Genomic DNA, 21,500 nt, shown 5'->3' with positions numbered 1-21,500 from the left:
GCTAAACTTGAGTTTTTAAGCTGAAACTGGTGAAAACTTTTTACAGTGTAGAGGGCCAATGTCCTGCAGATGTTAGCTTCAACCTGCTCCAACACGCTTTCCAATATGTTTCTATTGAGATAGGCCCTCCACACTAATAAAGTGTTTTTACGACGCATCATCAATCGGCCATATTGGCGGCACGGAACATAAACAATGCCACTGAACCGAATAAAATGTGCATATTTTAATGATTATTGCTGCAGAAAATGGTCAATTATTGTCATGCTTTGGGCTGTATTAATCGGTCGGCCTGGGGAAAAAATTTTAGAGTACTATAGACTGCCAAAAGTTAGAGGAGTTCAAGTGGAAAAAGCTGTCTTTGGAATAAAAGGCGTTTGTGGTTGGCCAAACTGAACCAGGATTTCCACAGCAAGAATCTTGACAACATTCGTGTTTGTTCTTATCATTTCCAGTCAGTTAGGTGAAATATTAGGATAATATCTTAATTAATACTGCTCGTACATATCTTAAATTACCAGAACAAAGTATTCAGTAGTACATTAACGGTGCAATCCATGCGAGTATCTCCAATATGGCAACACATCCAGGTACTGTAACTGACCAAATCGTGACGTAAGTGCAAACCCTCTATGCATTTTAACACCTTTTTCTTTCCGTTTTGGTCTTTCGTCCACACTGAGAAAACACTCTTTAAAGTGAATAAATTTGTAGCCTACTACGCGTTGTAGTGTGGACTGTGGAAATGTAGGTCTATTGTACCAATAGATATCTATGTTCATACCGTTATAGAGGGTTTGTACTTGCGTCACGGTTTGGTCAGTTACCCGAATACATGGCCATATTGGCGATACTTAAACAACAGCATGGATTGCATGGTTTATCTACTAAATATGTTGATCTGCTACTTTATGGTGTCTAAACTATGCAAAAGATCTATGGAAGCTGCTAAATCATATAGAGAAGGATTTAGTAAGCAGGAAGGGTTCAATATTTTGACAAACTAAAGTTAATAGGTGGTGAAGATAGGTACGAAAAGTATTAATTAGCCTAATATTTCACCTAACTGACTGGAAATGATAAGAACAAACACAAAGGTTGTCAAGATTCTTGGAAATCCTGGTTCAGTTTGGCTAACTACAAACACCTTTTGTTCCTCAGACAGTTTTCGCACTCTTCTCCTTGATTTGTTATAACTTTTGGCAGTCTATAGTACTCCAAATGTTTTTCTTGGTATGACCGATTAGTACAGCCCAAAACATGACAAGAAATTGACCATTGTTAGCAGCAATAGTCAGCAAAATATGTGAATTTTGTTCGGTTCAGTGGCATTGTTTGTGTTCATTGTCAAATAGGCTTTCCAATCTAATGTAGTAAATTTTATCTGTCACAAGTTGTCTCACAAAATCACATCTATGTAACATGACCTGCCAATGCAGTCACATTTGTACAGTGCATGCTGAACATTTTGTTGTATTGTAATGCCATTGTGTTTATAAAGTTGTACATTTCTTCAGTCTGCATCTGAGGATGTTCCTGTTTTGTATCTAAATTCTCTTCAAAGAAAATCTCAGGAACACAATGTTATGGTACACAGCAGAACAGCTTTAAAAAAGTAGAGGCACACCAGGGTAGTTGGTGTGACTGCTCTATAAATGTTTAACACCATTTTTACAATATAGGTCTAATGGGATGCATTTTTAATTGGTTATTTGTCATCCAGGAGACACTTTCACAGTACACTAATTTTATAGAGTCCACCTGGAGCAACCTCAGGTTAATTGGTTTACTCAGAAGCACAATCCTGAGACGGGATTCCTCTAACTTTAGCTGATGAATCGCACATTAGTTTCAGGACTTAAGGTTGTCATTTCAGATAAGCTACTGTTGCACCTTAACTCTGTCAGGTCTTTATTTAATAGGGTTCGTCTGAGGACATTAGTTCAGGTTACACAGAAAAGAAAATACTGTTCTCCTCAGAGAAAACACCTAGTTTGTCAATTACAAAAAAAGGGAGGAAGTACAAAATACATACTTATTTGAAGTAAAACGAAAATTGTCATTATTTACTCACCCTCATGCTGTTCCAAACCTGTATGACTTTATTTTTCTGCACAACACCTACTGATTTCCATTGTATGGACAAAAATATATCTAATCATCTTCTATTGTTCACAGAACAATGTCACGTTTGGAACAACATGAGGGTAAGTAAATGATAACAATCACAGATTAATAAGAAGTAAACATTACAAATTAAGAGATTTATATACTTTTCACAGTTCAAGGCAGAGGATGCCATTTTTAGACGGTGTACTTTTCTTCCCCTTGCCTTTGAGATTTGTGATAGTGTGTGTAACTGTTGTACAGTTCACTGAACACCTCCTTGACACCCATTTGGAGAGTGGTGTTCAGAAACTTAATGTCTTGTTCAACACAGTGGTCCAGAATACAATATATGCCCTCTGTTAGATGTGCTTTAATTTCTGGCAGAAGCGTCACCTAGGAAATAAGAACGAAACTCATAATGAGGGTATACAATGACAACAATTATCTGCAATATGATTGTTTAGTCCAGTAACATGATTCTCAGGCCAGTTAGAGGTCAATCGCATTTCACACTTCAAGTTGACAAAAACAACTGGCTCTTGAATCACACTGGACAATGTGTTTCTCCTTCAATTTAAAGTTAACGCAGCCTCTGGTCTATTGCGAAGAGTGCAGGACATTGGATAAGTCCCAGTGCATCAAGTCTGAAGCTATAATTGTGTGGTTTAACATTTGAAAACACTGAGAAGATTCTTTTGAAATATTCTAGCAAATATTGGCAGGCAGTTCACGAAAGCAGAAAAGACAATTTCAGGAAGCATTTGAGTGGAAATTGGCATGGGCTTGTGACAGGTAAAAACTGATAATGACTAGCGTCTCACCTTCTGCAGTTCACTGACGTATTGTGCAACAATGAATGAGGACAGAACTGTGAAATCTTCGGCAGCATTGGCAATATGAGTGTACATCCTCTGCACCAGCATGGCACACTTCAGAAGACTCTCTTTGTCTTTCTCAGACGCTGAAAAATGAGAGATTACAAAGTAATTGTAATATTTTAATTAGAACTGTTAACACATTTGATTAATTATGCTTAACGCCGTTGGTGCATTTAATTAAAATGTAATAATTAACTCTAATTCGAAAAAAATGTAGCATGACCTCCATAAGACACGTCTGTAAACCTTAAGATGGGTGTGAAATGTCATGATAATACATACAACAATACATTGTATGGGTCAAAATGTATGCTTTTTTATTATTAATGCTAAAAATCATTAGGATTTTAATAAGTAAAGATCATGTTCTGTGAAGATATTTTGTACTGTAAATATTTCAAAACTTATAACTTTAAAGGTGATTTTCTCAATATTTTGATTAGATTTTTTTGCACCCTCAGATTCCAGATATTCAAATATCCTATCCTAACAAACCATAAATTCAAAAAACAGTTTTAGTATTTGAATGACATGATACTTCAGAAATCATTCTAATACGTTGATATGGTGCTTATGAAAGATTTCTTATGCTTATCAATGTTAAAAATGGTTGTCCTGCATAATATATTGTGTGGAAACCGCATCTGAACATTGCATATGTAACAATGTAATGGACTTAAGTGTGATTTTTGATCAAACTAATGAATAACGAATTACTGAATAAAAGTATTAATTTTCTTTAAAAAAAAAAAAAACTAATAATACTACTAAAAATCGTACAAAACTTTTGAACAATAGTGCACCATTGTCTAGTACAGGGTCAGAAATTAACAAGGGCTTGTAGCAAAAAATGCCACCAAAATGAATAAAAATGTTCCATAAATTCAAGACATGGGAGCAAAAAATACCCCTGCACAATTAAACAAATGTTTTACAGCTGTCGCGATGAATGAACATGAATAAAAAGTGTCAATTTGTGGAATTACATTTACACCGTGTCTACACCGGACGCAAGCGACAAATGACATTAGAACCTATTATGCTGTCTACACAGGATGCGGCGCGGGGCGGCGCGGCGCGACACGGCAAATCCCCAACAGTAATCTGCTGCCGCGTTCTATTTATGACGTGCTCACACAAAGTTTAAATGATTTGCAACGGTCGCTTTGTCGCGTTCTGTGTAGACAGACTTTAGCTGTTGCGGCGCGACAACTGTCACGTCCGGTGTAGACACGGTGTTAGATTCACTCACACTGCATCAGATTGCTTTTATGTGCTGTTTTGTGCAGCGTTGAGCCTTATAACCAATCAAATGCATTTCTGTTGAATTTAGGAATGCATTGGCCAATCAGAAGTGCTTTGATTAGTCAGCGCAGAAAACACACTAATCAGAGGCGCACAGATTAGTCAGCGCAGAAATGCCGGCAGTGTTGCCAAGTCCACAAGCTACTTGGGCTACTTTAACACAATTGCCGCGGGTTGTTTTTCATGTCTGCGGGTTGAAGCAACCCCAATAACTTAATATTTATCCCCTGGAATGTGATTATTACCAGGGGAACACCGCTAAAAAAACGTGTATTTTATCCCGCAAAACACGATTTTTAATGGGGGGGGCCCCCTCGATAGGCAATTTTGAGTAACAATTGGGCGGGTTTTGTTGTGAAAACCTGGCAACCCTGAACTCCGGAGCTGTTGATAAGTGCACACACTCGCGAATTCCCTCATCATAACAACAGTAAATATAAATGTAAATAAAAGACTAATTTCGTACCTTCAGTGATTATAACGGGAGTTTTTGCATAATTTCTGCTAGACTTGGCTAATGCCATGGACCGACATGTTTGTCTATGAAGCCAGAATGTGACGTACTTAAAGCGAAACAAAACCGTTTTATATTGCTTTCTATATCGACATTAATAATAATTATTACAATATAAAAAGCAATAATCTACAATAATGATTTTGTCAAAATATCGCAGCCCTATGAGCTCTTGTTTTTTACATGTATAATTTAAATACCATTTTAAACAGTCTATTGTTATTGATAACAGTAATTTGGTAAATTTAAGTATCTGACATTAAAAACAACATATGGCATTAAATACACTTTCTGCTCTCTAATCATTAATTTCAAATACATTTAATGTTAGTTAAAATATAAATATGAATCCTGGTTTAATCTTTTCAAAGCTACATTATCTGTCAGACAGATGAGAGTGAACATCAAACTCATGTCTTAAGAAAGCATCATAAGATGATCAAGTCTGAAATTGCCTCACATCTGAATACATTTAAATTCTGACCGAACTTTGATGTCAAATATGAAAGTCTGAGAAATGAATAAAGACTAAAGACTACTGATGCTAATGGAAAAAAAGGTCATAAAAAGATTTCTCAATTCAAAAAAGGATACGCCTTCAGTGCTAAAATGTGTTGAGCCTTGAGCTCCAGGATCAAATTCAACCTTCTTTCTGCATGGAATTTTTTTCTCCTTCACTTCACTTTGAAATTCAATCCACAGAGCCACAGTCTGCAAGCGTCTGTCTCAGAACACAGCTCAACGATGCGCTTGTCTCATTAGGTGAATCATACCTAAAATAACATCTTTCTGCACAATAAATGAATTCAGTGCCACTTGTAGATGGAAAAGTATCGGGAGACATATGGCTCTATTGATACTCATCAAATTTCAAATATCATAACTTGCCAGCATCAGGTGCTTTCCAGTTTCTTTTGTTCACTACAGCCAACAATAAGAACAGACATGCTAACAAGAAAGCGCCTTTGAATTCACTGATATTAAATTTGTTTGCTTGCACAGAAGTCTTAGGTAAAAGGTTACAACAATGGGATGAATAGAATATTAACAGTCAGGGGAAACTCTGCTTTGACATTTACACACTATAACACCCTCAGTAGAAGAAAAGGTCAATTAAATATGATTTAAGCAACAGAGGTTGAATAAATATCTCAAAATATAGTTATTATATACACACACTACTGTTCAAATATTTGGGGTCAATAAGATTTTTTTTCTATTCAGTGAAAAAAAATCCACATTGATGATGATAAATGTTTCTTGAGCACCAAATCAGCATATTAGAATGATTTCTGAAGGACCATGTGACACTGAAGTCTGGAGTACTGATGCTGAAAATTCAGCTTTGCCATCACAGGAGTAAAGTACATTTTAAAATGTATTACATTTAGCTATATGTAATGTTTAAATATAAACAAATGTGAGTTTTATGGGTGTGCTTACCTCTGTCAGAGTCACCCCGCTGTCTGCCTTCATGCATGACTGATGAAACCAAGCGATAAAAGCAGTTCATGAAGGCGGGAGAAGCCTTTAGCATCACCTGCAAACATTTAAAGCTTTCAAAACTGGTGCACAGCTGGGTTCAGTGTAAAATCCATTGGCCTTTATGTTTATCCAATGAATGCAAAAAACACTTGACCCTGAATTATTTTCAACATTTTAATGGAAGACAGATGTATTAGCTGAATCCTAGCAACAGTGTAAGCAAGATAGTAGGAATAGGTGATTTATCACTTTTTATTTGGCCATTACGTTTCCTAAAAAACATGTCAAGTTGTTTTAACATGACCATGTAAAGTTTCGAGTATGTGAGTATTAAATGGATATTTCATTCCAAAACTGATTGAACTATCTATTTAAAGGGGTAGTACAGCCAAAATGAAAATTTTGTCTAAGCAAACACCTGCTGGTAGCAATCTGGTTATTAACATTCTTCAAAATATCTTCTGTTCAACAAAAGAAAGAAACTCAGTTTGGAACTAAAAGAAGGTGAGTAAATGATAAAAGAATTTTAATTTTGGGGTGAACTATCAAAAATTTCCTGATAATTTACTCACACCCATGTCATCCAATATGTTCATGTCTTTCTTTCTTCAGTCAAAAAGAATGTTTTTTTGAGGACAACATTCCAACATTTTTATTTTTATAGTGGACTTAAATGGTGGCCAAGGAATCTAAATTGCAGCTTCAAAAGGCTCTAAACAATCCCAGCCAAAGAATAAGAGTCTTATCTAGTGAAGCGATCACTCATTTTCTAAAAAAAAAAAAACCAACTTAAACTTATATACTTTTTAAACAACAAATGCCTGTCTTGCACTAGCTCGACTTCACGTATTACATATTCACTTTGGAACGGTCACGCATGACGTAGGGGAAAGTACTGACCCAGTGTTTACAAAGCAAACGTGCAAAGAAAGTCAAACACCCACCAAAAATAAAACTGTAAAACAACAATGTTGGACGATTTAGAAGTTGGAGGAGTTTTTCGCCCTAACCTACCTTTTTTGAAGCGAAGTACACAGACAAAAGAACTAATCACGTGTGACTTTTGCACCTAGATTTAGCAAATGTGTGAAATCGTGTGAACTCTTAAAGGTTCTTTATTAGCATCAATGATTCTATAAAGAACCTAGAACGTCCATGAAACCTTTCAAATGAAGAAGAAAAGGTTCTTTATAGTCGAAAAAGGTTCTTTCGATTTTGAAAATGTTCTTTAAAGGGGTCATCGGATGCAAAACTCACTTTTACATGTTGTTTGAACATTAATGTGTGTTGCCAGTTTACGTAAACAACCACCCTACAATGATAAAAATCTACCCGGTGGTTTTTTAAATCTTTAAAAGTAATATCCCCTTTTTAAAATCAGGTTACTCTCAGCTTCTTGTCGGTGTGACAACACACACGATAGTTGACTGACATGAGCAACTTATTTTAGACCGGCCCTCACCGAGCTGAAACAGTCAGTGAGTAAAATGGTTTTTTATGCATCTTTGCAAATGGCCTTTCTTAATAATGTGCTAGCTAGCAAGTTTCGCAGCTAAATGCGGCTAAAGAAACATTACGGCTCATCATCCCACAGCAGAGAGGGGCGGGGCGAGCAGAGCTCATTAGCATTTAAAGGACCATGCAACAGAATAGCTTGCTCCAAAAAGTGCTGATTTTGACAAGGTAAAACGAGTGTTTTTACACTACCATTGAGAAATTTTAACCAAAATATGTTATAGACTTCTCATTAAGGACCTAAAGAATCATAGCAACTTGTGGAAAATGGGCATCCAATGACCCCTTTAAGGAACTGTTCACTGAAAGGTTCTTTGGGGAACCAAAAATGGTTCTTCTATGGATCACTGTAAAAACACCATTTTGGAACCTTTATTTTTAAAAGTGTATGCACATCGTAGAGCTAGTGCAAGACAAGCATTTGTGGTTAAAAAGTGTATACATTTTTATTTTTTACAGAAAATGACTGATCGGTTCGCTAGATAAGATCTTTATTCCTTGGTTGGGATTGTGTAGAGCTCTTTTAAGCTGCATTGAAACTGCAATTTAGATCTTCAACCTATTGAAGTCCACTATATGGAGAAAAATTTCCTCAAAAACCTTAATTTCTTCTTAACGTGGAAGTTTCAATGAACTTATTTCTTAAATCTCTAATTCAACATGCATGTCCTGATGATTTAAAAACAGTCTTTTACTGTATTTCACTCCTGCAGTGTGCTCTAATTTAACTTACTAAGTCTATCAAACATGAGGTCATGTTGAGATGGAACAAAGTCACCTACTTTTCCTGGCAAAGCAACCTGTACACCTTGTGAAATCTTACACAGTACCAATATTCCTTACCTAGCAGACACCATGAGCTTCTTCCCCTCAGGATTTGTGGCAACTTCCCAAACTACATTCTAATTTTCACTCGTATTAAGTGCAAATTAAACACCTCTCCAGGGCACTGTAATATTCACTCCTAACATCAAGCAGCATTAGCTGGTAATACACCCATTTGCATAAACCTATGGAAACATCAGCACTATCCAAAGCATCTGAGAGAACTAATTTACCAGTTCAGCTTGATGTTACACACTTACCATTGCATCCATTATTTTAAAAGTGCACAATAAGAGCAAATGACTGTATTTTACTTAATAAAAACAGTCAGTCCAAATAATGCTTTTCATCTATTAAAAAAAATCATGTCATACTGTGTTTACTAACGGATATATTGCATTTTTTATCCACGCTATGGGAGTCATTTTTCTTCTGCCAGACACGGTATGTTGGGTGTGTTCATGAAACAAAACCCTGAAAGCCACATTAATAAAACATTTTCCCAAAGCAAGTGCAGATAAACAGATGTCAGAGACCAGTCCTTAAAAAAACTGATAGCATCTGGCACAGTTTCTACCTCCATTGCCTCTGGCTGATTTGTTACATCAATTTAAAACATATAAGATTATAATTCAACTTAAAAAAGAATTCAACAGTAAAATGTCTATCTTTTATCAAGTTTAAGCTCTTATCTGTCTCTCCCTCCAGTCCCAGGATACTCACCTGAGGGTAGCAGTGGATAATTACAAACAGAGCTTCATGGATGGCCTCAAAAGCAGCGTGATAGTCCTCCATGGAATGACTGTCAAGAGGCACAAACTGCAGTGCGCCCAAAACCACAATGACATGGTGTGGGTTGGAGATCATTGCTTTACCCTTCTGGAGCAGGACAGTCAAAGTCTCGAGAGCTGGTAACGTCAGTGCACGGGTCAGAGAAGGGATCTTGTTGGACTCCTTTATAACAAACTAAAAATGAGGGAACAAAAGGATACTGCTTAACCATTACTCTACATTAGTCTTCAGGGTCACATGATCCTTCAGAAATCATTCTAATATGCAGATTTTCTGCTCAAGAAACATTCCTTTCTATATTAATGTTGAAAACAGCTGTGCTGCGTAATATTGTTGTATAAACCATGATGCAAATGTTTCCAGAATGCTTTGATAAATAGATAGTTCAAAGGACAGCATTTAAAAAATAGAAAACTTATGTAAGAGCTCTTACAATCCAGGCTGACATTTACCAGAAATCCTGCAGACGCCTTCAAACATAGCACAATATCAGTTCACTTTCTAACAGAATGCTTTGGAACTGCAGAGCAAACGATCAGTCGTATAAAATATTAATCACAAAAGTGCCGATTACAGAGCTTGTTTTTTATTTGTGTACTAGTATAGATATAAAGCATAAGGTTAACAAAGCTTCTGGTCGCTGTGGTGAACTCTGCTAGCGGCAGCTTTAGTATGTCAAGTTCTGACACTGAGAAGAAAAGTGCTGTGATAAAAGTAACCTGACAGGCACACACAGTCCTTCTCTGAGTGAACTCAGTGACATAGACAAGACTTTGAAACCTGACTTTTCCAGGCAGATGAATTTTAATGCTAAATCAAGACAAGAGAGAGCCGGGCCGGTGGGTGAGGTATGTGATATGCTTTACAAAGCTAGCTGCTTGGTGTTTTTCACTGCCAGCCAACTCTCTAGGCACCCTAAAGGAACGTTACAGGCTCGATTGAAGCAAAGCTTTATAGCATTTATTGCATAATGTCCCTCTGTTTTTATTTAAGCAAGAAGTCCAGGAAATCATTTATAAAGGAAGTAAACAGTGCCGTGCACCTAGAGGGTTTAAAGGTGAAATGTGAGCCTCATATTTTTTGTTAAAGCACTTTTTCCTTGTGATTGTGTTTCCTTGTAATTAAACTGTAAAGTTGACTAAATTGTTTTTTTTTCTCTTGTTCCTGGGTTTACTTGCTTTGTATGGTCATGGAATATTGTTAAGGCAGCATTTCCCTCAATTTGTTTATCAATTGTTACAGTTGAGGTCAAAAGTTTACATACACCTTGCAGAATCTGCAAAATGAATAAGATATTTCACATAAAAGACATTACATATTGTGTCATATTGTTGAATTTAGAAAAATGGCCCGTTCAAAAGTTTACATTCACTTGATTCTTAATACTGTGTTGTTACCTGAAAGGACAACTAAGGTACTCATATGCAACTGTTACAGAAGGTTCAAATGCTCACTGATGCTTCAGAAGGAAAAACGATGCATTAAGAGCCAAGGGTGTAAACTTTTGAATAGAATGAATGTGTACATTTTTCTTATTTTGCCTAAATATCATTTTTTCCCATTAATACTGCCCTTCAGAGGCTACAAAAGATACTTACATGTTTCCCAGAAGACAAAGTAAGTTAAATATACCCTGATCTTCAAATTCAAAAAGCTCTTAATGCATTGTGTTTCCTTCTGAAGCATCAGTTTTGAGCATTTGAACCTTCTGTAATAGTTGCATATGAGTGCCTCAGTTGTCTTTAGTGTGAAAAATCATACAATCATTGTTGGAAAGGGTTCAAATACACACAAAATCTGAAAAAACAAAGAATTTGTGAGACCTGAAGAATTTTTCTGAAGAACAGCAGGCAGTTTAACTGTTCAGAACAAACAAGGGACTCGTGATCAACTATCACTAAACAAAAACTCATTCAAGTAACAACACAGTATTAAAAATCAAGTGTATGTAAACTTTTGAGTCCTATTTGAAAACTATTATTTTCTAAATCAAAAAATAACATGCATTTTGTATGATCCCTTTTTTTTGGTAAAGCAATTAACATTTTGCAGATTCTGCAAGGTGTATGTAAACTTTTGACCTCCAACTGTATATTCCAATCATTTAATGTCCAAAGCTTATGCGGAAGTTTACACATAAAATAAAAAATAGACATCATGATACTTTTATGCAAAAGACAGTTGCATTAAAAAGAGACTAATACATCAAAAAAGCATGTGTGATTAATCTTATTCAAGGAAAAACATCAAATAGAAAACAAATTGAAAACAGGTATTGAAATACTTACAATGAGAGTAGATATGATTTGTGGAGTGATGAGCCAAAAAGCCTTTGAGCAATGCTCTGGAAACAGACAACAGGCGAGCAGCTTTATAAAAGTTACAGTGGACAGAACCTCCTGTGAAAGAAAAAAACAAAAACAACATCAGTGCACAAGAAAAAAATGCTTAGAAACTCATGCTTTGAAAAAGAAAAAGGAATGGATCTTTTCATGTCAAATTCAATTATACATTTCTCTTCACAGAATAAAGACACACAACAAATCTATCAAAACAGGTGGCAGACTTTCAAATACAAGACATTCAATTAAATACTGATGGTTAATCATTACTAGCTCATTTTTAAGCAATGAAAACTTAATAATAGACCTTTATGTTTCAGTAATTTGTCTGAATGACATTCATAGCTTAATTTATGCAACAACAAAGACAGAGACTATTTCTCAGATTGCATCAAAACCTGCTTAAAATGCAAACGATGAACTATCTCTGCAATAATTCAATAATAAAACAACTTTCCCAACTCATTACGGATCTAATTGTACATTCATTAAAATGATTTTGTCTTCTGGCCTGAAATCCTCCACTGGTTTCTGTATTTTTATGAAAGATGGTGTGCCACTCATGGGTGATATTTCACTTTAAGTCAATTTCAATAATATTTAAGTTTCATAACATAAAGAATGCAAATTACTTTACTTTATTATGTGTCCTGTCTGGGTTTGGATGTCTAATAAATTACAACTAGTGTCATTTACTGAAAAATGGACGCAAGGGACTTATGCAGAACAAAATAAAACCATAAAACTGAATAAACGTGGTAAGCTTGTAAACAAACAAATTGCATTAAAGGGTTAGTTCGCCCAAAAATGAAAATTCTGTTATTAATTACTCACCCTATAGTTGTTCCAAACCCGTAAAACCTTTGTTTATTTTCGGAACACAAATTAGGATCTTTTTGATATAATCCAAGAGTTTTCTGACCCTCCAAGGGTCCTACCATGTTCAAGGTCCAGAAAGGTACCAAGAACATCAACAGAATTGTTCATGTGACATCAGTGGTTAAAATTTTATGATGCAATGAGAATACTTTTTTATTTAGCAAAGAAACTAAAATCTTGCTGTTGATGAAGGGTCAGAGAGCTTTCGGATTTCATCAAAAAGATCTTATGGGTCTTATGGGTTTGGAATGACACGAGGGTGAGTAATTAATGACAGAATTTTTTATTTTTAGGTGAACTATCCCTTTAAGTAATACATTTATTGCATGTATTACTTATACACTATATTATCTTACAGTGCAATGGTCTCCTTCAATCTTTGCTGGCACGAGCCCCTCTCTGAGCATCAGCAGTAATAGATGGAACTGCTCTTGAGAACAGCTGGACACCAGCTGATTAAGCAGCTCCTTTACTGGCCCCTCCAACTCCTTCACGTCTGATAACAACATCCACTTTCCTGATGAAATGATTGACAGAATGTTTACAGACCAGGCAAAAGGTTCACAAAAATGTGGGGCATTAATTTACTCAAGCCAATGTTTTGAAAAGTTTCAGGATACTGTACCTGACAGCAGTGCATGGATACTCTGCAAAATCTTAATGTGGAGTTGTCCAAGATCTGTCGCTTTGGTTATCTCTGCTGCCATGTAGAACACAGTGAGATAGTCAATTGATGAAATGAGAAAATCCATAGGGCGTGGTGCTGGGCTGAGCTCCTTTAAAATCTGCTGGCAAAACCTCCGGTAGAACGCCATGTGGGATATTTTCTTTGGCCTGTTGTCCTCAGAGATTGAGGCTCCTGCTAGTTCACTCCTGATCATGACTGTTACCATTTCAACAGAAAAGAACTGGCTCCGTCTACTTTCCTTGTGCATTAGCATGGCCTGTACGGCTGGCTCCATGACAGCAGTGGCCTTCTCTAACAAATGAAACAGAGTCTGATCCAGCTGTTTGTTCTTGCCGAGGCTTGTGATCATTTCTTTGCAAAGCGTGCTTAAAGTTACCAGATGGAGCTGTAGCGAGCAGAGATCTCCTGCGGTGAGGTTACTTTCAACCATGAAGGAGGTAAACTTCTCCAGATTGAGACACATGCTGCTCTTCCGATCTATTATGAGCTGAATTAGGGAGTCAATGAAGTCTTGAACTGACTGAAGGAAAGACAACCAGATCTGGTCATCCAGACCCTTGAAGAGCCCCTTGCTGCTCCAAGAAAAGAGGGATGTCATAGTTGCCTCTAAGAGATTACTTCCATGAACAACTTTCAGGATCATCTGAGAGTTTTTAACCACCAGGAGTGAAGCCATAACATTAAAAAGCTCTTTGAGCAAATCAACAGATGCAGAGAGGTCACACTGAATGCAAGAAGTCAGTGTGAACAAAGTCAGAAAAAGTTCTGAGTAGTCTTCAGGAGACATTGCATTTCCATTCAGGATTCTTGTGACTTTCAGCAGCTTCTGTATTTGTTCTACTTTTGTTTTAGATAGAGGTATGGAAGATCTCATTTTGACAGAGTCTAACATCTCCTGTCCAATGGCTTTCAGTCTCTTCAAGTTTGTTTCTTCATCTTCATCTCCAACCATTTCCACACAAGATTTCAACAGCGAATGACTAATTACCCGAACATTCGATGAGCCAAGCTGTCCAAGAAATGCCTTGATGATGCACTTTATCACTCTAGAGAAAATCTCAGGGAACTCACAAAAAACAGGACTCTCGAGTAACTGCCTGGATATTAAGGACACAGAGATCCCAGTGTTCTCCAAATTGCTTCCAGAAGCATCCAAACTCTGAAGCAAAGACTTCAATATGCATTCTGCAAAAACAGATGTGTTATTTGGTTTGAGATAAGGAGCAATTAATGGAAGGTTGGAGGTAACAAGAAACCATTGGGCTGGCATATAAGTGTTGGCATTAACAGTACAAAACTGAAAGTCCCAGATCTGGTTGGCGTCGAGCATCATTGATGATAGTTCTTGCCTGTTTAGAATAAACTGAGCCATTTTTGATGCATCTGATGTTTCAGTAGATGGTTGGAGCACGTGTATCTTCAGCTTATGGAGAGCAAGGAGATTCTGTAACAATTTACCAAGTGGACTGTCCATGTCCCTTAATTTCAGGGCTTTGTCCACTAAAGCTCCGGAAGCAGCCGGAGATGTGTATTTAGAACAGTGAATCTGGAAGAGCGTATCGACCTCAACCCAAGTATGAGTAAGCAGAAGAGTCACCTCTTGGACCTTCTCCATACATGGACCTTTGGTGACAAGGTTTTGCTTCGAAAGGTCTTCAATGACCTTCAACATCTCCATCATAAGACTCTGAGTTTTCTTCACGATTGGTACTGGGGTGCTGTTATCCAGGGTTTTGAAACTGAAGAGTACAACGTAGAGGAGCAAACTCAAAGAAAACACTTTTAATGCCAAATCTGATGTTTCATCTTGGATGTAAGGGAGAAGATAGCACTGCATCTTTTTTAAAATGAGCCAACAGATATCAAGATTTTGGCTCGGAGGGTTGTCAAGCAAACACTGACTCAGGGTCTTTTGTATCGTTTCGGGCAACAGCGGCGGTCTCAATTCATCCGCTGCAGGCCGACACACTACATCAAGCAGCTCTTCTATAAGTTTAGGCAGCTGTCGGAGTTTGGCATAAGTTTGCAAGACGGCAGACACGAGTACTTCTCTGGCTTTCCTAACACGTACTTCCATGTTGTCTGCATCAACCCACACAGCTGAAAGGAGCTCATCTAAATCTGGCTCCAGGATATGGTGATTCAGTGTGAGCAGAGCTCTGAGACAGCGGTACCAAGCTGGGATGCCCATCTGTGTATTGTTAAATAATAGGCGAGCCAGTTTCCTGTAGAAATTCAATTGCACCTCTCCGTATTTTATTCTGTCTGCAGCCACATTATAGATATCGCCAGCCAAACAGGAGTTCAAAAGGTTTTCCAGAGCGAGTAAAGCAATACTCCAGTTCAATGCACTAAATTTTTCATCAATATCAAGTCCATCGGTGAAGCCCAAAGCAGTAATGAGCTTAGTCATGAGGTGGAAGATTACTTGCTTATTCTCTTCCCCTTTACAAAATGAATCCAGGGCAAATTTAAATAGCAGGGGCAGAGAGTTTGACTTAACAGTGTAAAATAAATCCTCTTCATCTTTGTTAGCTCCTTGCATGCTAAGTTTCGAAAGAATCATATTGACAGGGCCTTGCAAGCCCTTTCCTGCATGGCTCTTTTTGCCCCCATCTTTATCCTCTAATGGCAAAACCTCTTCCTTGAAGGACAGCAAATGATCATTGATGAAGAGCGCTGACTGAAGAACTGCATCTACTTTGCTTCGTATTTCCTTGCTCAGATTATGACGAATCTTGAGGTCATCTTTCTCAGTCCATACTCTAGTGTTCAGTAAGTGTCTGAGCAGAAGAAGCGGATGAAGAAGGTGTGCTGTTACCTGGGAAAACACTCGGTTGGAGTTGGCCTGCTGTTTCTGCACTGTTAGGTAGGTGCTGAGAACAAGGAGGAGAACCTCAAAGACTTTGAGAGAAAGAGGCTCCTCACCTTTCTGCTGCCTGAGCTGCATGCTGGACAAGCCACAGAGTCGACTCAAGAGCTCCACTAACAACTCATACTTAGCAGTGTAGGTCACAGAAAGCACAGGAGAGGTTAAGATGCCATGGCAACAGCTCAGAATGGTGTGGAAACTGACAGACTTGAGTCCTGAAGAACAGTCCAAAATCCTGTCATTGATAATCTAGGATGAAATAAAACAAATGATGAATGCAGTGTTCAATTTAACATAGGTTTTTTGTTTATGACCCAAAAAAATTAATGTTTCTTCATGCTATATTTATAAATTTTCTTCAGTTTTACTCTGAATTAAAAATTATATTTAAGCCATCAAAAACAGCATTGATGAAAAAAAAGGTCAATTAATATTCAAACATTTTATATTTTAATTTAAACATATATCAATATTTAAACACTATACTTGTTGTAAATAATACATTAGAGTGCACTATTATTATACGTTATGTTTTAGTTACTCAGTGTCTGTCTTATAGAAAAGTGTGCATTAACAACTAGACCTTCATTTTGACTTTATTCACGTTATTTGAAACAATCATATTCTTTCTAAATCTTTTTTTTTTTTTTTTTTTTACATTTACCACATTGTTGTGCTGGTATTTTTTTTCTCATATTTTTATCAACAGCACATTTCAGATAAAAGTCTTATTAATCATCAGGATATGCATCATCTTTGTTAACATTGACCAAAAAGAAAACCTTTACTAATATCAAGTAATCTTGATGAAATTAACATAATATACTAAAATAAAGACTTACAAATGAGAATTATACAAGCAGAAATTGTTAATTATTTAAAACAATAGTGGCACTACTATAGGCATATATATATATATATATATATATATATATATATATATATATATATATGTGTGTGTACAGTGGTGGCCAAAATGAATAGAACACTAGTATTTTCACCTGATAAAAATGGTTTTAAGTCAGTTATTTCTATCTTTTGCTGTACTGTGTCAGTAGGAAATCAGTTTGCATTTCCAAGCATTCATTTTGCCATTAATTGTAATAATCCAGTGAGATTTCGGTTTGCACAAGAAGTCTGACAATAACCAGTGCTCCACACAGAAATCTGATCTCATCATCATCATCCAGTCTGTCTGGAATGACATGAAGAAACAGAACAAACTGAGACAGACTAAATCCAATAGAACTGTGGCAACGTTTCCAAGCTGCTTTAAGAGACCTACCTAATAAAAAAAATTATGCGCAAGTGCACCTAGGGCAAAAGCTGCTTTAAATGCAAAGGATGGTCACACCAAATGTTGATTTAATTTAGTTAATAGACTGATAAAGACCTTATTTTTGAAAGCATCCTCATTTTACAGCATTTTTACACAAGTGCCTACATCTTTTAACAGTACTGTAGCTTTGCAGGTAGGTTTCTTGAAGCATCTTGGAGATATTGCCACAGTTCTTCCGGATTTAGTCTGTCTCAGTTTGTTCTGATTCTTCATATCATTCCAGACGACTGGATGATGATGAGATAAGATCTCTGTGTGGAGCACTGGCTGTTGTCAGACTTACTGGGTTATTACCATTAATGGCAAAACGAATGTTCGGAAATGTAAACTGACATTTTCTACTGACACACTACAGAAAAAAACAGAAATAACTGACTTAAAACCATTTTTAGCTGGTGAAAATACTACTGTTCTAATAATTTTGGCCACCACTGTATATCCACGACAAGTGAAACTTTTAGTTTAAGTCCAAGTGCAATTCTTGCAAAACTGCAGTACTGGTAAATACCTGTGCTAGTGTGAGACGAAGGCTAATGGTTTTTCCCTCACTCAGCAAATTATGAAGCTTCCTGCTGTGAAGGATATCATCTAGGTAGGTCCATAAACCCTCCACCACCTCTGAGGGTACATCCACTTTCTTATTGTAAAAGCAAGTGAGGGCATGACTTGTCCAGTCAAAAAGAACCTTTGATAGAGAAAGAAACATCAATGTTTGAAAAACATACATTTAAAATTCAGATAAAAAAATAAACATTTATTTTTTTTTTAAACTATGCAGACTGAGTCTATATGTGAGCCTGGACCACAAAACCAGTCATAAGGGTCAATTTATTGAAACCGAGAAGCTAAATAAATAAGCTTTCCATTGATGCATGGTTTGTTAGGATAGGATAATATATATATACAGCTATTTGAAAATTGGAATCTGAGGGTGCAAAAAACTAAATAAATAAAAATCAAAATATAGATAAAATCGACTTTAAAGATGTCCAAAAAAAATGCATATTAACAAAAATTAAGTTTCTTTAAATACACGGTAGGAAATTTACAAATATCTTCATGGAACATGATCTTTACTAATGTTACTTTTTTCCCCCGGTACTTTAGCCTACTTTGTGTGATAACGAAAACATTCATTTCAGTGGAAAAATAAGTCCAAAACTCTCTATTTTAACATTTTGAGGGCTCTCACTCCTATTTTTTTTTCTACAATTAAGTGGTTAATCTTGTTGTAATATTTTTTTTTATCATATATATTGTTTTATGTATGTTTTGTACATTATACTGTACAAAAGTAATACAAGACTACAAGGCCGTAACCAGGGTTTGAGAATTAGTGAGGTCCGAAGTAAGGTGTTAAGAATTGTGCTTTAATAACACACCCACAAATGCACTACATATAGCCTAAACTTCAAAATAGTAGAGCTTTTGTAGATGATTGTGAAAGATTTTTTATTCAGTATGTTTTACATGGAAAGTTTTTTTTTTTTTTTTTTTTTTTAGCTAAGGGAATTTTTATTTTATAACAAGTTATAAAAAATAACGTTAGAATAATGACACTGGCATAAAACTAACGTTCAACTTTCCACTTTATAAACGTCCCAAAGTGTCACACTAAATTGGACAAACGAGTCAAAAAACACGTATAATAGGTGGATCTGGCAACAAACGGAGACCGCTGCACCCGCGCTCTCACTCAACGCGTTCTCAAGCCCCGTTCACTGCGCTAGCTTCTCGCAGCAACATGAATTGCAAACACTTATGTGATATGAGGTGGTTTAAACGGCTAAATAATCATTCAAAGAGCTTGACATTTTATTTTTGAATATAAAAAATGACCGAGGTCCGGACCTCAGTGACCTCATAGCTGGCTACGACCGTGCAAGGCTAATATTGTTCTGTTACATGTTAAACCGTACTTTTATTTTGACAGGTTGCCGTGAAGTTTCTGTGTGTACAGTGTTGTACAGTATGATATGATGCTAGTTTTCTCAAATGAAAAGGTAAAAGTGACACTCACAGTCACAGCAGCTTTGGCGATTGAGTTTATCTGTTCATGTGAGATGCAAAGGCCAAAAATTAGCGGGAGCATCACGTGTGCTTCAGTATGCGTGTAGTAAAGAAAAAAAACGCGTCTCAAACGGAACATGCAGGATTCATATTAAAACTGTATTTTTGCATTTCAGTTTTCACAGACACTAGTCCATATCGCGATTTGAATTAAGTGACAGACCAACTTTTGATTTATTAATCCAAAAATCAACGAATTCCGTGGCATTTCGCGCTATAGCAGATTCGGTTTTTATGAATGGAGTCCACGATCCGTCCGTGTTTTCGCAGAGCAGACATTGTAAACGCGCGACCATGTAGACACAGAAATTACATGCCTCCATGTAAATAATATAAATAACATAAGGCAATTTAGTTTGTTTAATAAAAAAAAAAACAATGTATAGACCTGCTCTATAGGAAAGATAACCTTAAATGACTTCTATTGTGATCTGGCGCTATATCGAAATTAAAATGAAGACGTTCAAGGGGGGGATAGATAAAATCGCAGCCTTGCGGTTCAGAAATCGCATGTGCTTAAATCGCGATTTTTTTGATAATAATTTTGACCTGAAAAATAGGCAATTTTGATGGCTACTGCTACAAATATACCAATGCTACTATTTATGACTGGTTTTGTGGTTCATGGTCACATATTACAAAAAAATTAATTACCTGCTCTTTATTAGGAAGAAGACACTGTGTTGATATCCATGCAAATCGAGCAAGTTTGAGTTTGTCTGGCCAGGGTGTGCGAGGGTTTTTCAGTTTCAGATGGATGCCAGAGTAAATAGCAGCCATATCTAAATATCTTAGTGCCTAAATGAACAAAAACAGAGATTTTCATGCTATGTTTACACACAATTAAATATTAATAGAATGTTGATATGTAGACAGACTTTCAACAAATTTCACTTTAACTTAATTAGTCATCCAATAAATGGCACTACTTATAGCCTATATAGAATAGAACGGTATTTACAGGTATTTCACGTATAGTTTGGATAAATTACTAAACTTTTGTAATAACAGCCATGAGGTTCTTTGGGTGAGAAACCTGCAGTTTCAAATATAGATGACAAAACTACTTAGCATTATTATACTGTAATGACATGAACAACATCATTAAAAATAATAATAGTAAGATGCACACGAATCTGAATAAAGAAACACATCAAATTTCAAAGTCAAAAGACATAAAAAGCATACTAAAGTAAACTCTTTCTGTTTGAAAAATCATTTTAAACACACCAGCAGAACACACGAGCAGCCCCTGGCGAATCACATCACAAAACAATCTCAGAAAGCAGGCTAGATTTTATTAAACGGAATAAAACGGACCGTAATATAACTAGCGTTAAAGTAAGCAAATTTTTATATAATTACATTAACTTTTAAAATACTCACAATCTCATCACACACGTGTCGGCGTTGCGGAGACTGTAAAGACCTCTAACCTCTTCACTTTCACACCAGACTGTAATAATCGAGACCGAGCATCTTGAGGATGGGATGACCATGTGAAACTGATTTATTGTATTATAAACATTTGTAGATATAATTTGCTTCAGGAACTATTATGAGCAATATTCAGAACTTCGGCTCGCTAGCTTGTAAATATAAATGACCTTATGACCAAAGTAACCACGACACAGCAAGCTAAACAGGATAAATGAAAATGTATAACAGTCGAAATGTCAGCCACCTTTAATGGGGGCTAAATGATAAACAGATATATAAATAAACCGATACAACACTTGTGTAACAAGTGGTCGTTTGATTAAACGTTTTGACTTGTTGTGTCTGAGAACGATTTCGTCAGAGATCATAGAAATGAATAGTAGATTCCGCATCAGCTGCGGTGTTGTCAGGTCCGCCATATTGAAAAGGTCAAAATCAGCCAGTAAG

At 36.4% G+C, this 21,500-nt stretch overlaps 1 protein-coding gene across 1 annotated transcript; it reads right to left on the bottom strand.

Moving 5' to 3' along the window:
- Nucleotides 1-1,887: 1,887 nt before the first annotated feature.
- Nucleotides 1,888-21,063, bottom strand: urb2 (URB2 ribosome biogenesis homolog). Its single transcript, XM_073833965.1, has 10 exons — nucleotides 21,000-21,063; nucleotides 20,268-20,411; nucleotides 18,052-18,228; nucleotides 13,270-16,453; nucleotides 13,001-13,161; nucleotides 11,712-11,822; nucleotides 9,355-9,597; nucleotides 6,250-6,346; nucleotides 2,931-3,070; nucleotides 1,888-2,502 (listed from the first exon to the last, which is right to left on the bottom strand). The coding sequence occupies exons 2-10, from the start codon at nucleotides 20,391-20,393 to the stop codon at nucleotides 2,305-2,307; spliced, it is 4,437 nt and encodes a 1,478-aa protein (XP_073690066.1). The 5' UTR covers nucleotides 20,394-20,411; nucleotides 21,000-21,063; the 3' UTR covers nucleotides 1,888-2,304.
- Nucleotides 21,064-21,500: the final 437 nt, after the last annotated feature.

This window comes from Garra rufa, chromosome 2 (assembly GCF_049309525.1).
Source record: "Garra rufa chromosome 2, GarRuf1.0, whole genome shotgun sequence".
NCBI lineage: Eukaryota > Metazoa > Chordata > Actinopteri > Cypriniformes > Cyprinidae > Garra > Garra rufa.
Note: the sequence above shows the minus strand (reverse complement) of the source record. Positions and strands in the feature narration are given on the sequence as shown.

Excerpts from the sequence above, each read along its gene's own strand:
- urb2 (XM_073833965.1), bottom strand. The coding sequence starts at position 20,393 with ATGGCTGCTATTTACTCTGGCATCCATCTGAAACTGAAAAACCCTCGC. Across the intron at positions 16,454-18,051 it reads TTCGTCTCACACTAGCACAG|ATTATCAATGACAGGATTTT; the intron begins GTATTTACCAGT and ends ATTTCATCCTAG. Across the intron at positions 6,347-9,354 it reads TTATCCACTGCTACCCTCAG|GTGATGCTAAAGGCTTCTCC; the intron begins GTGAGTATCCTG and ends AAATGTTTGCAG.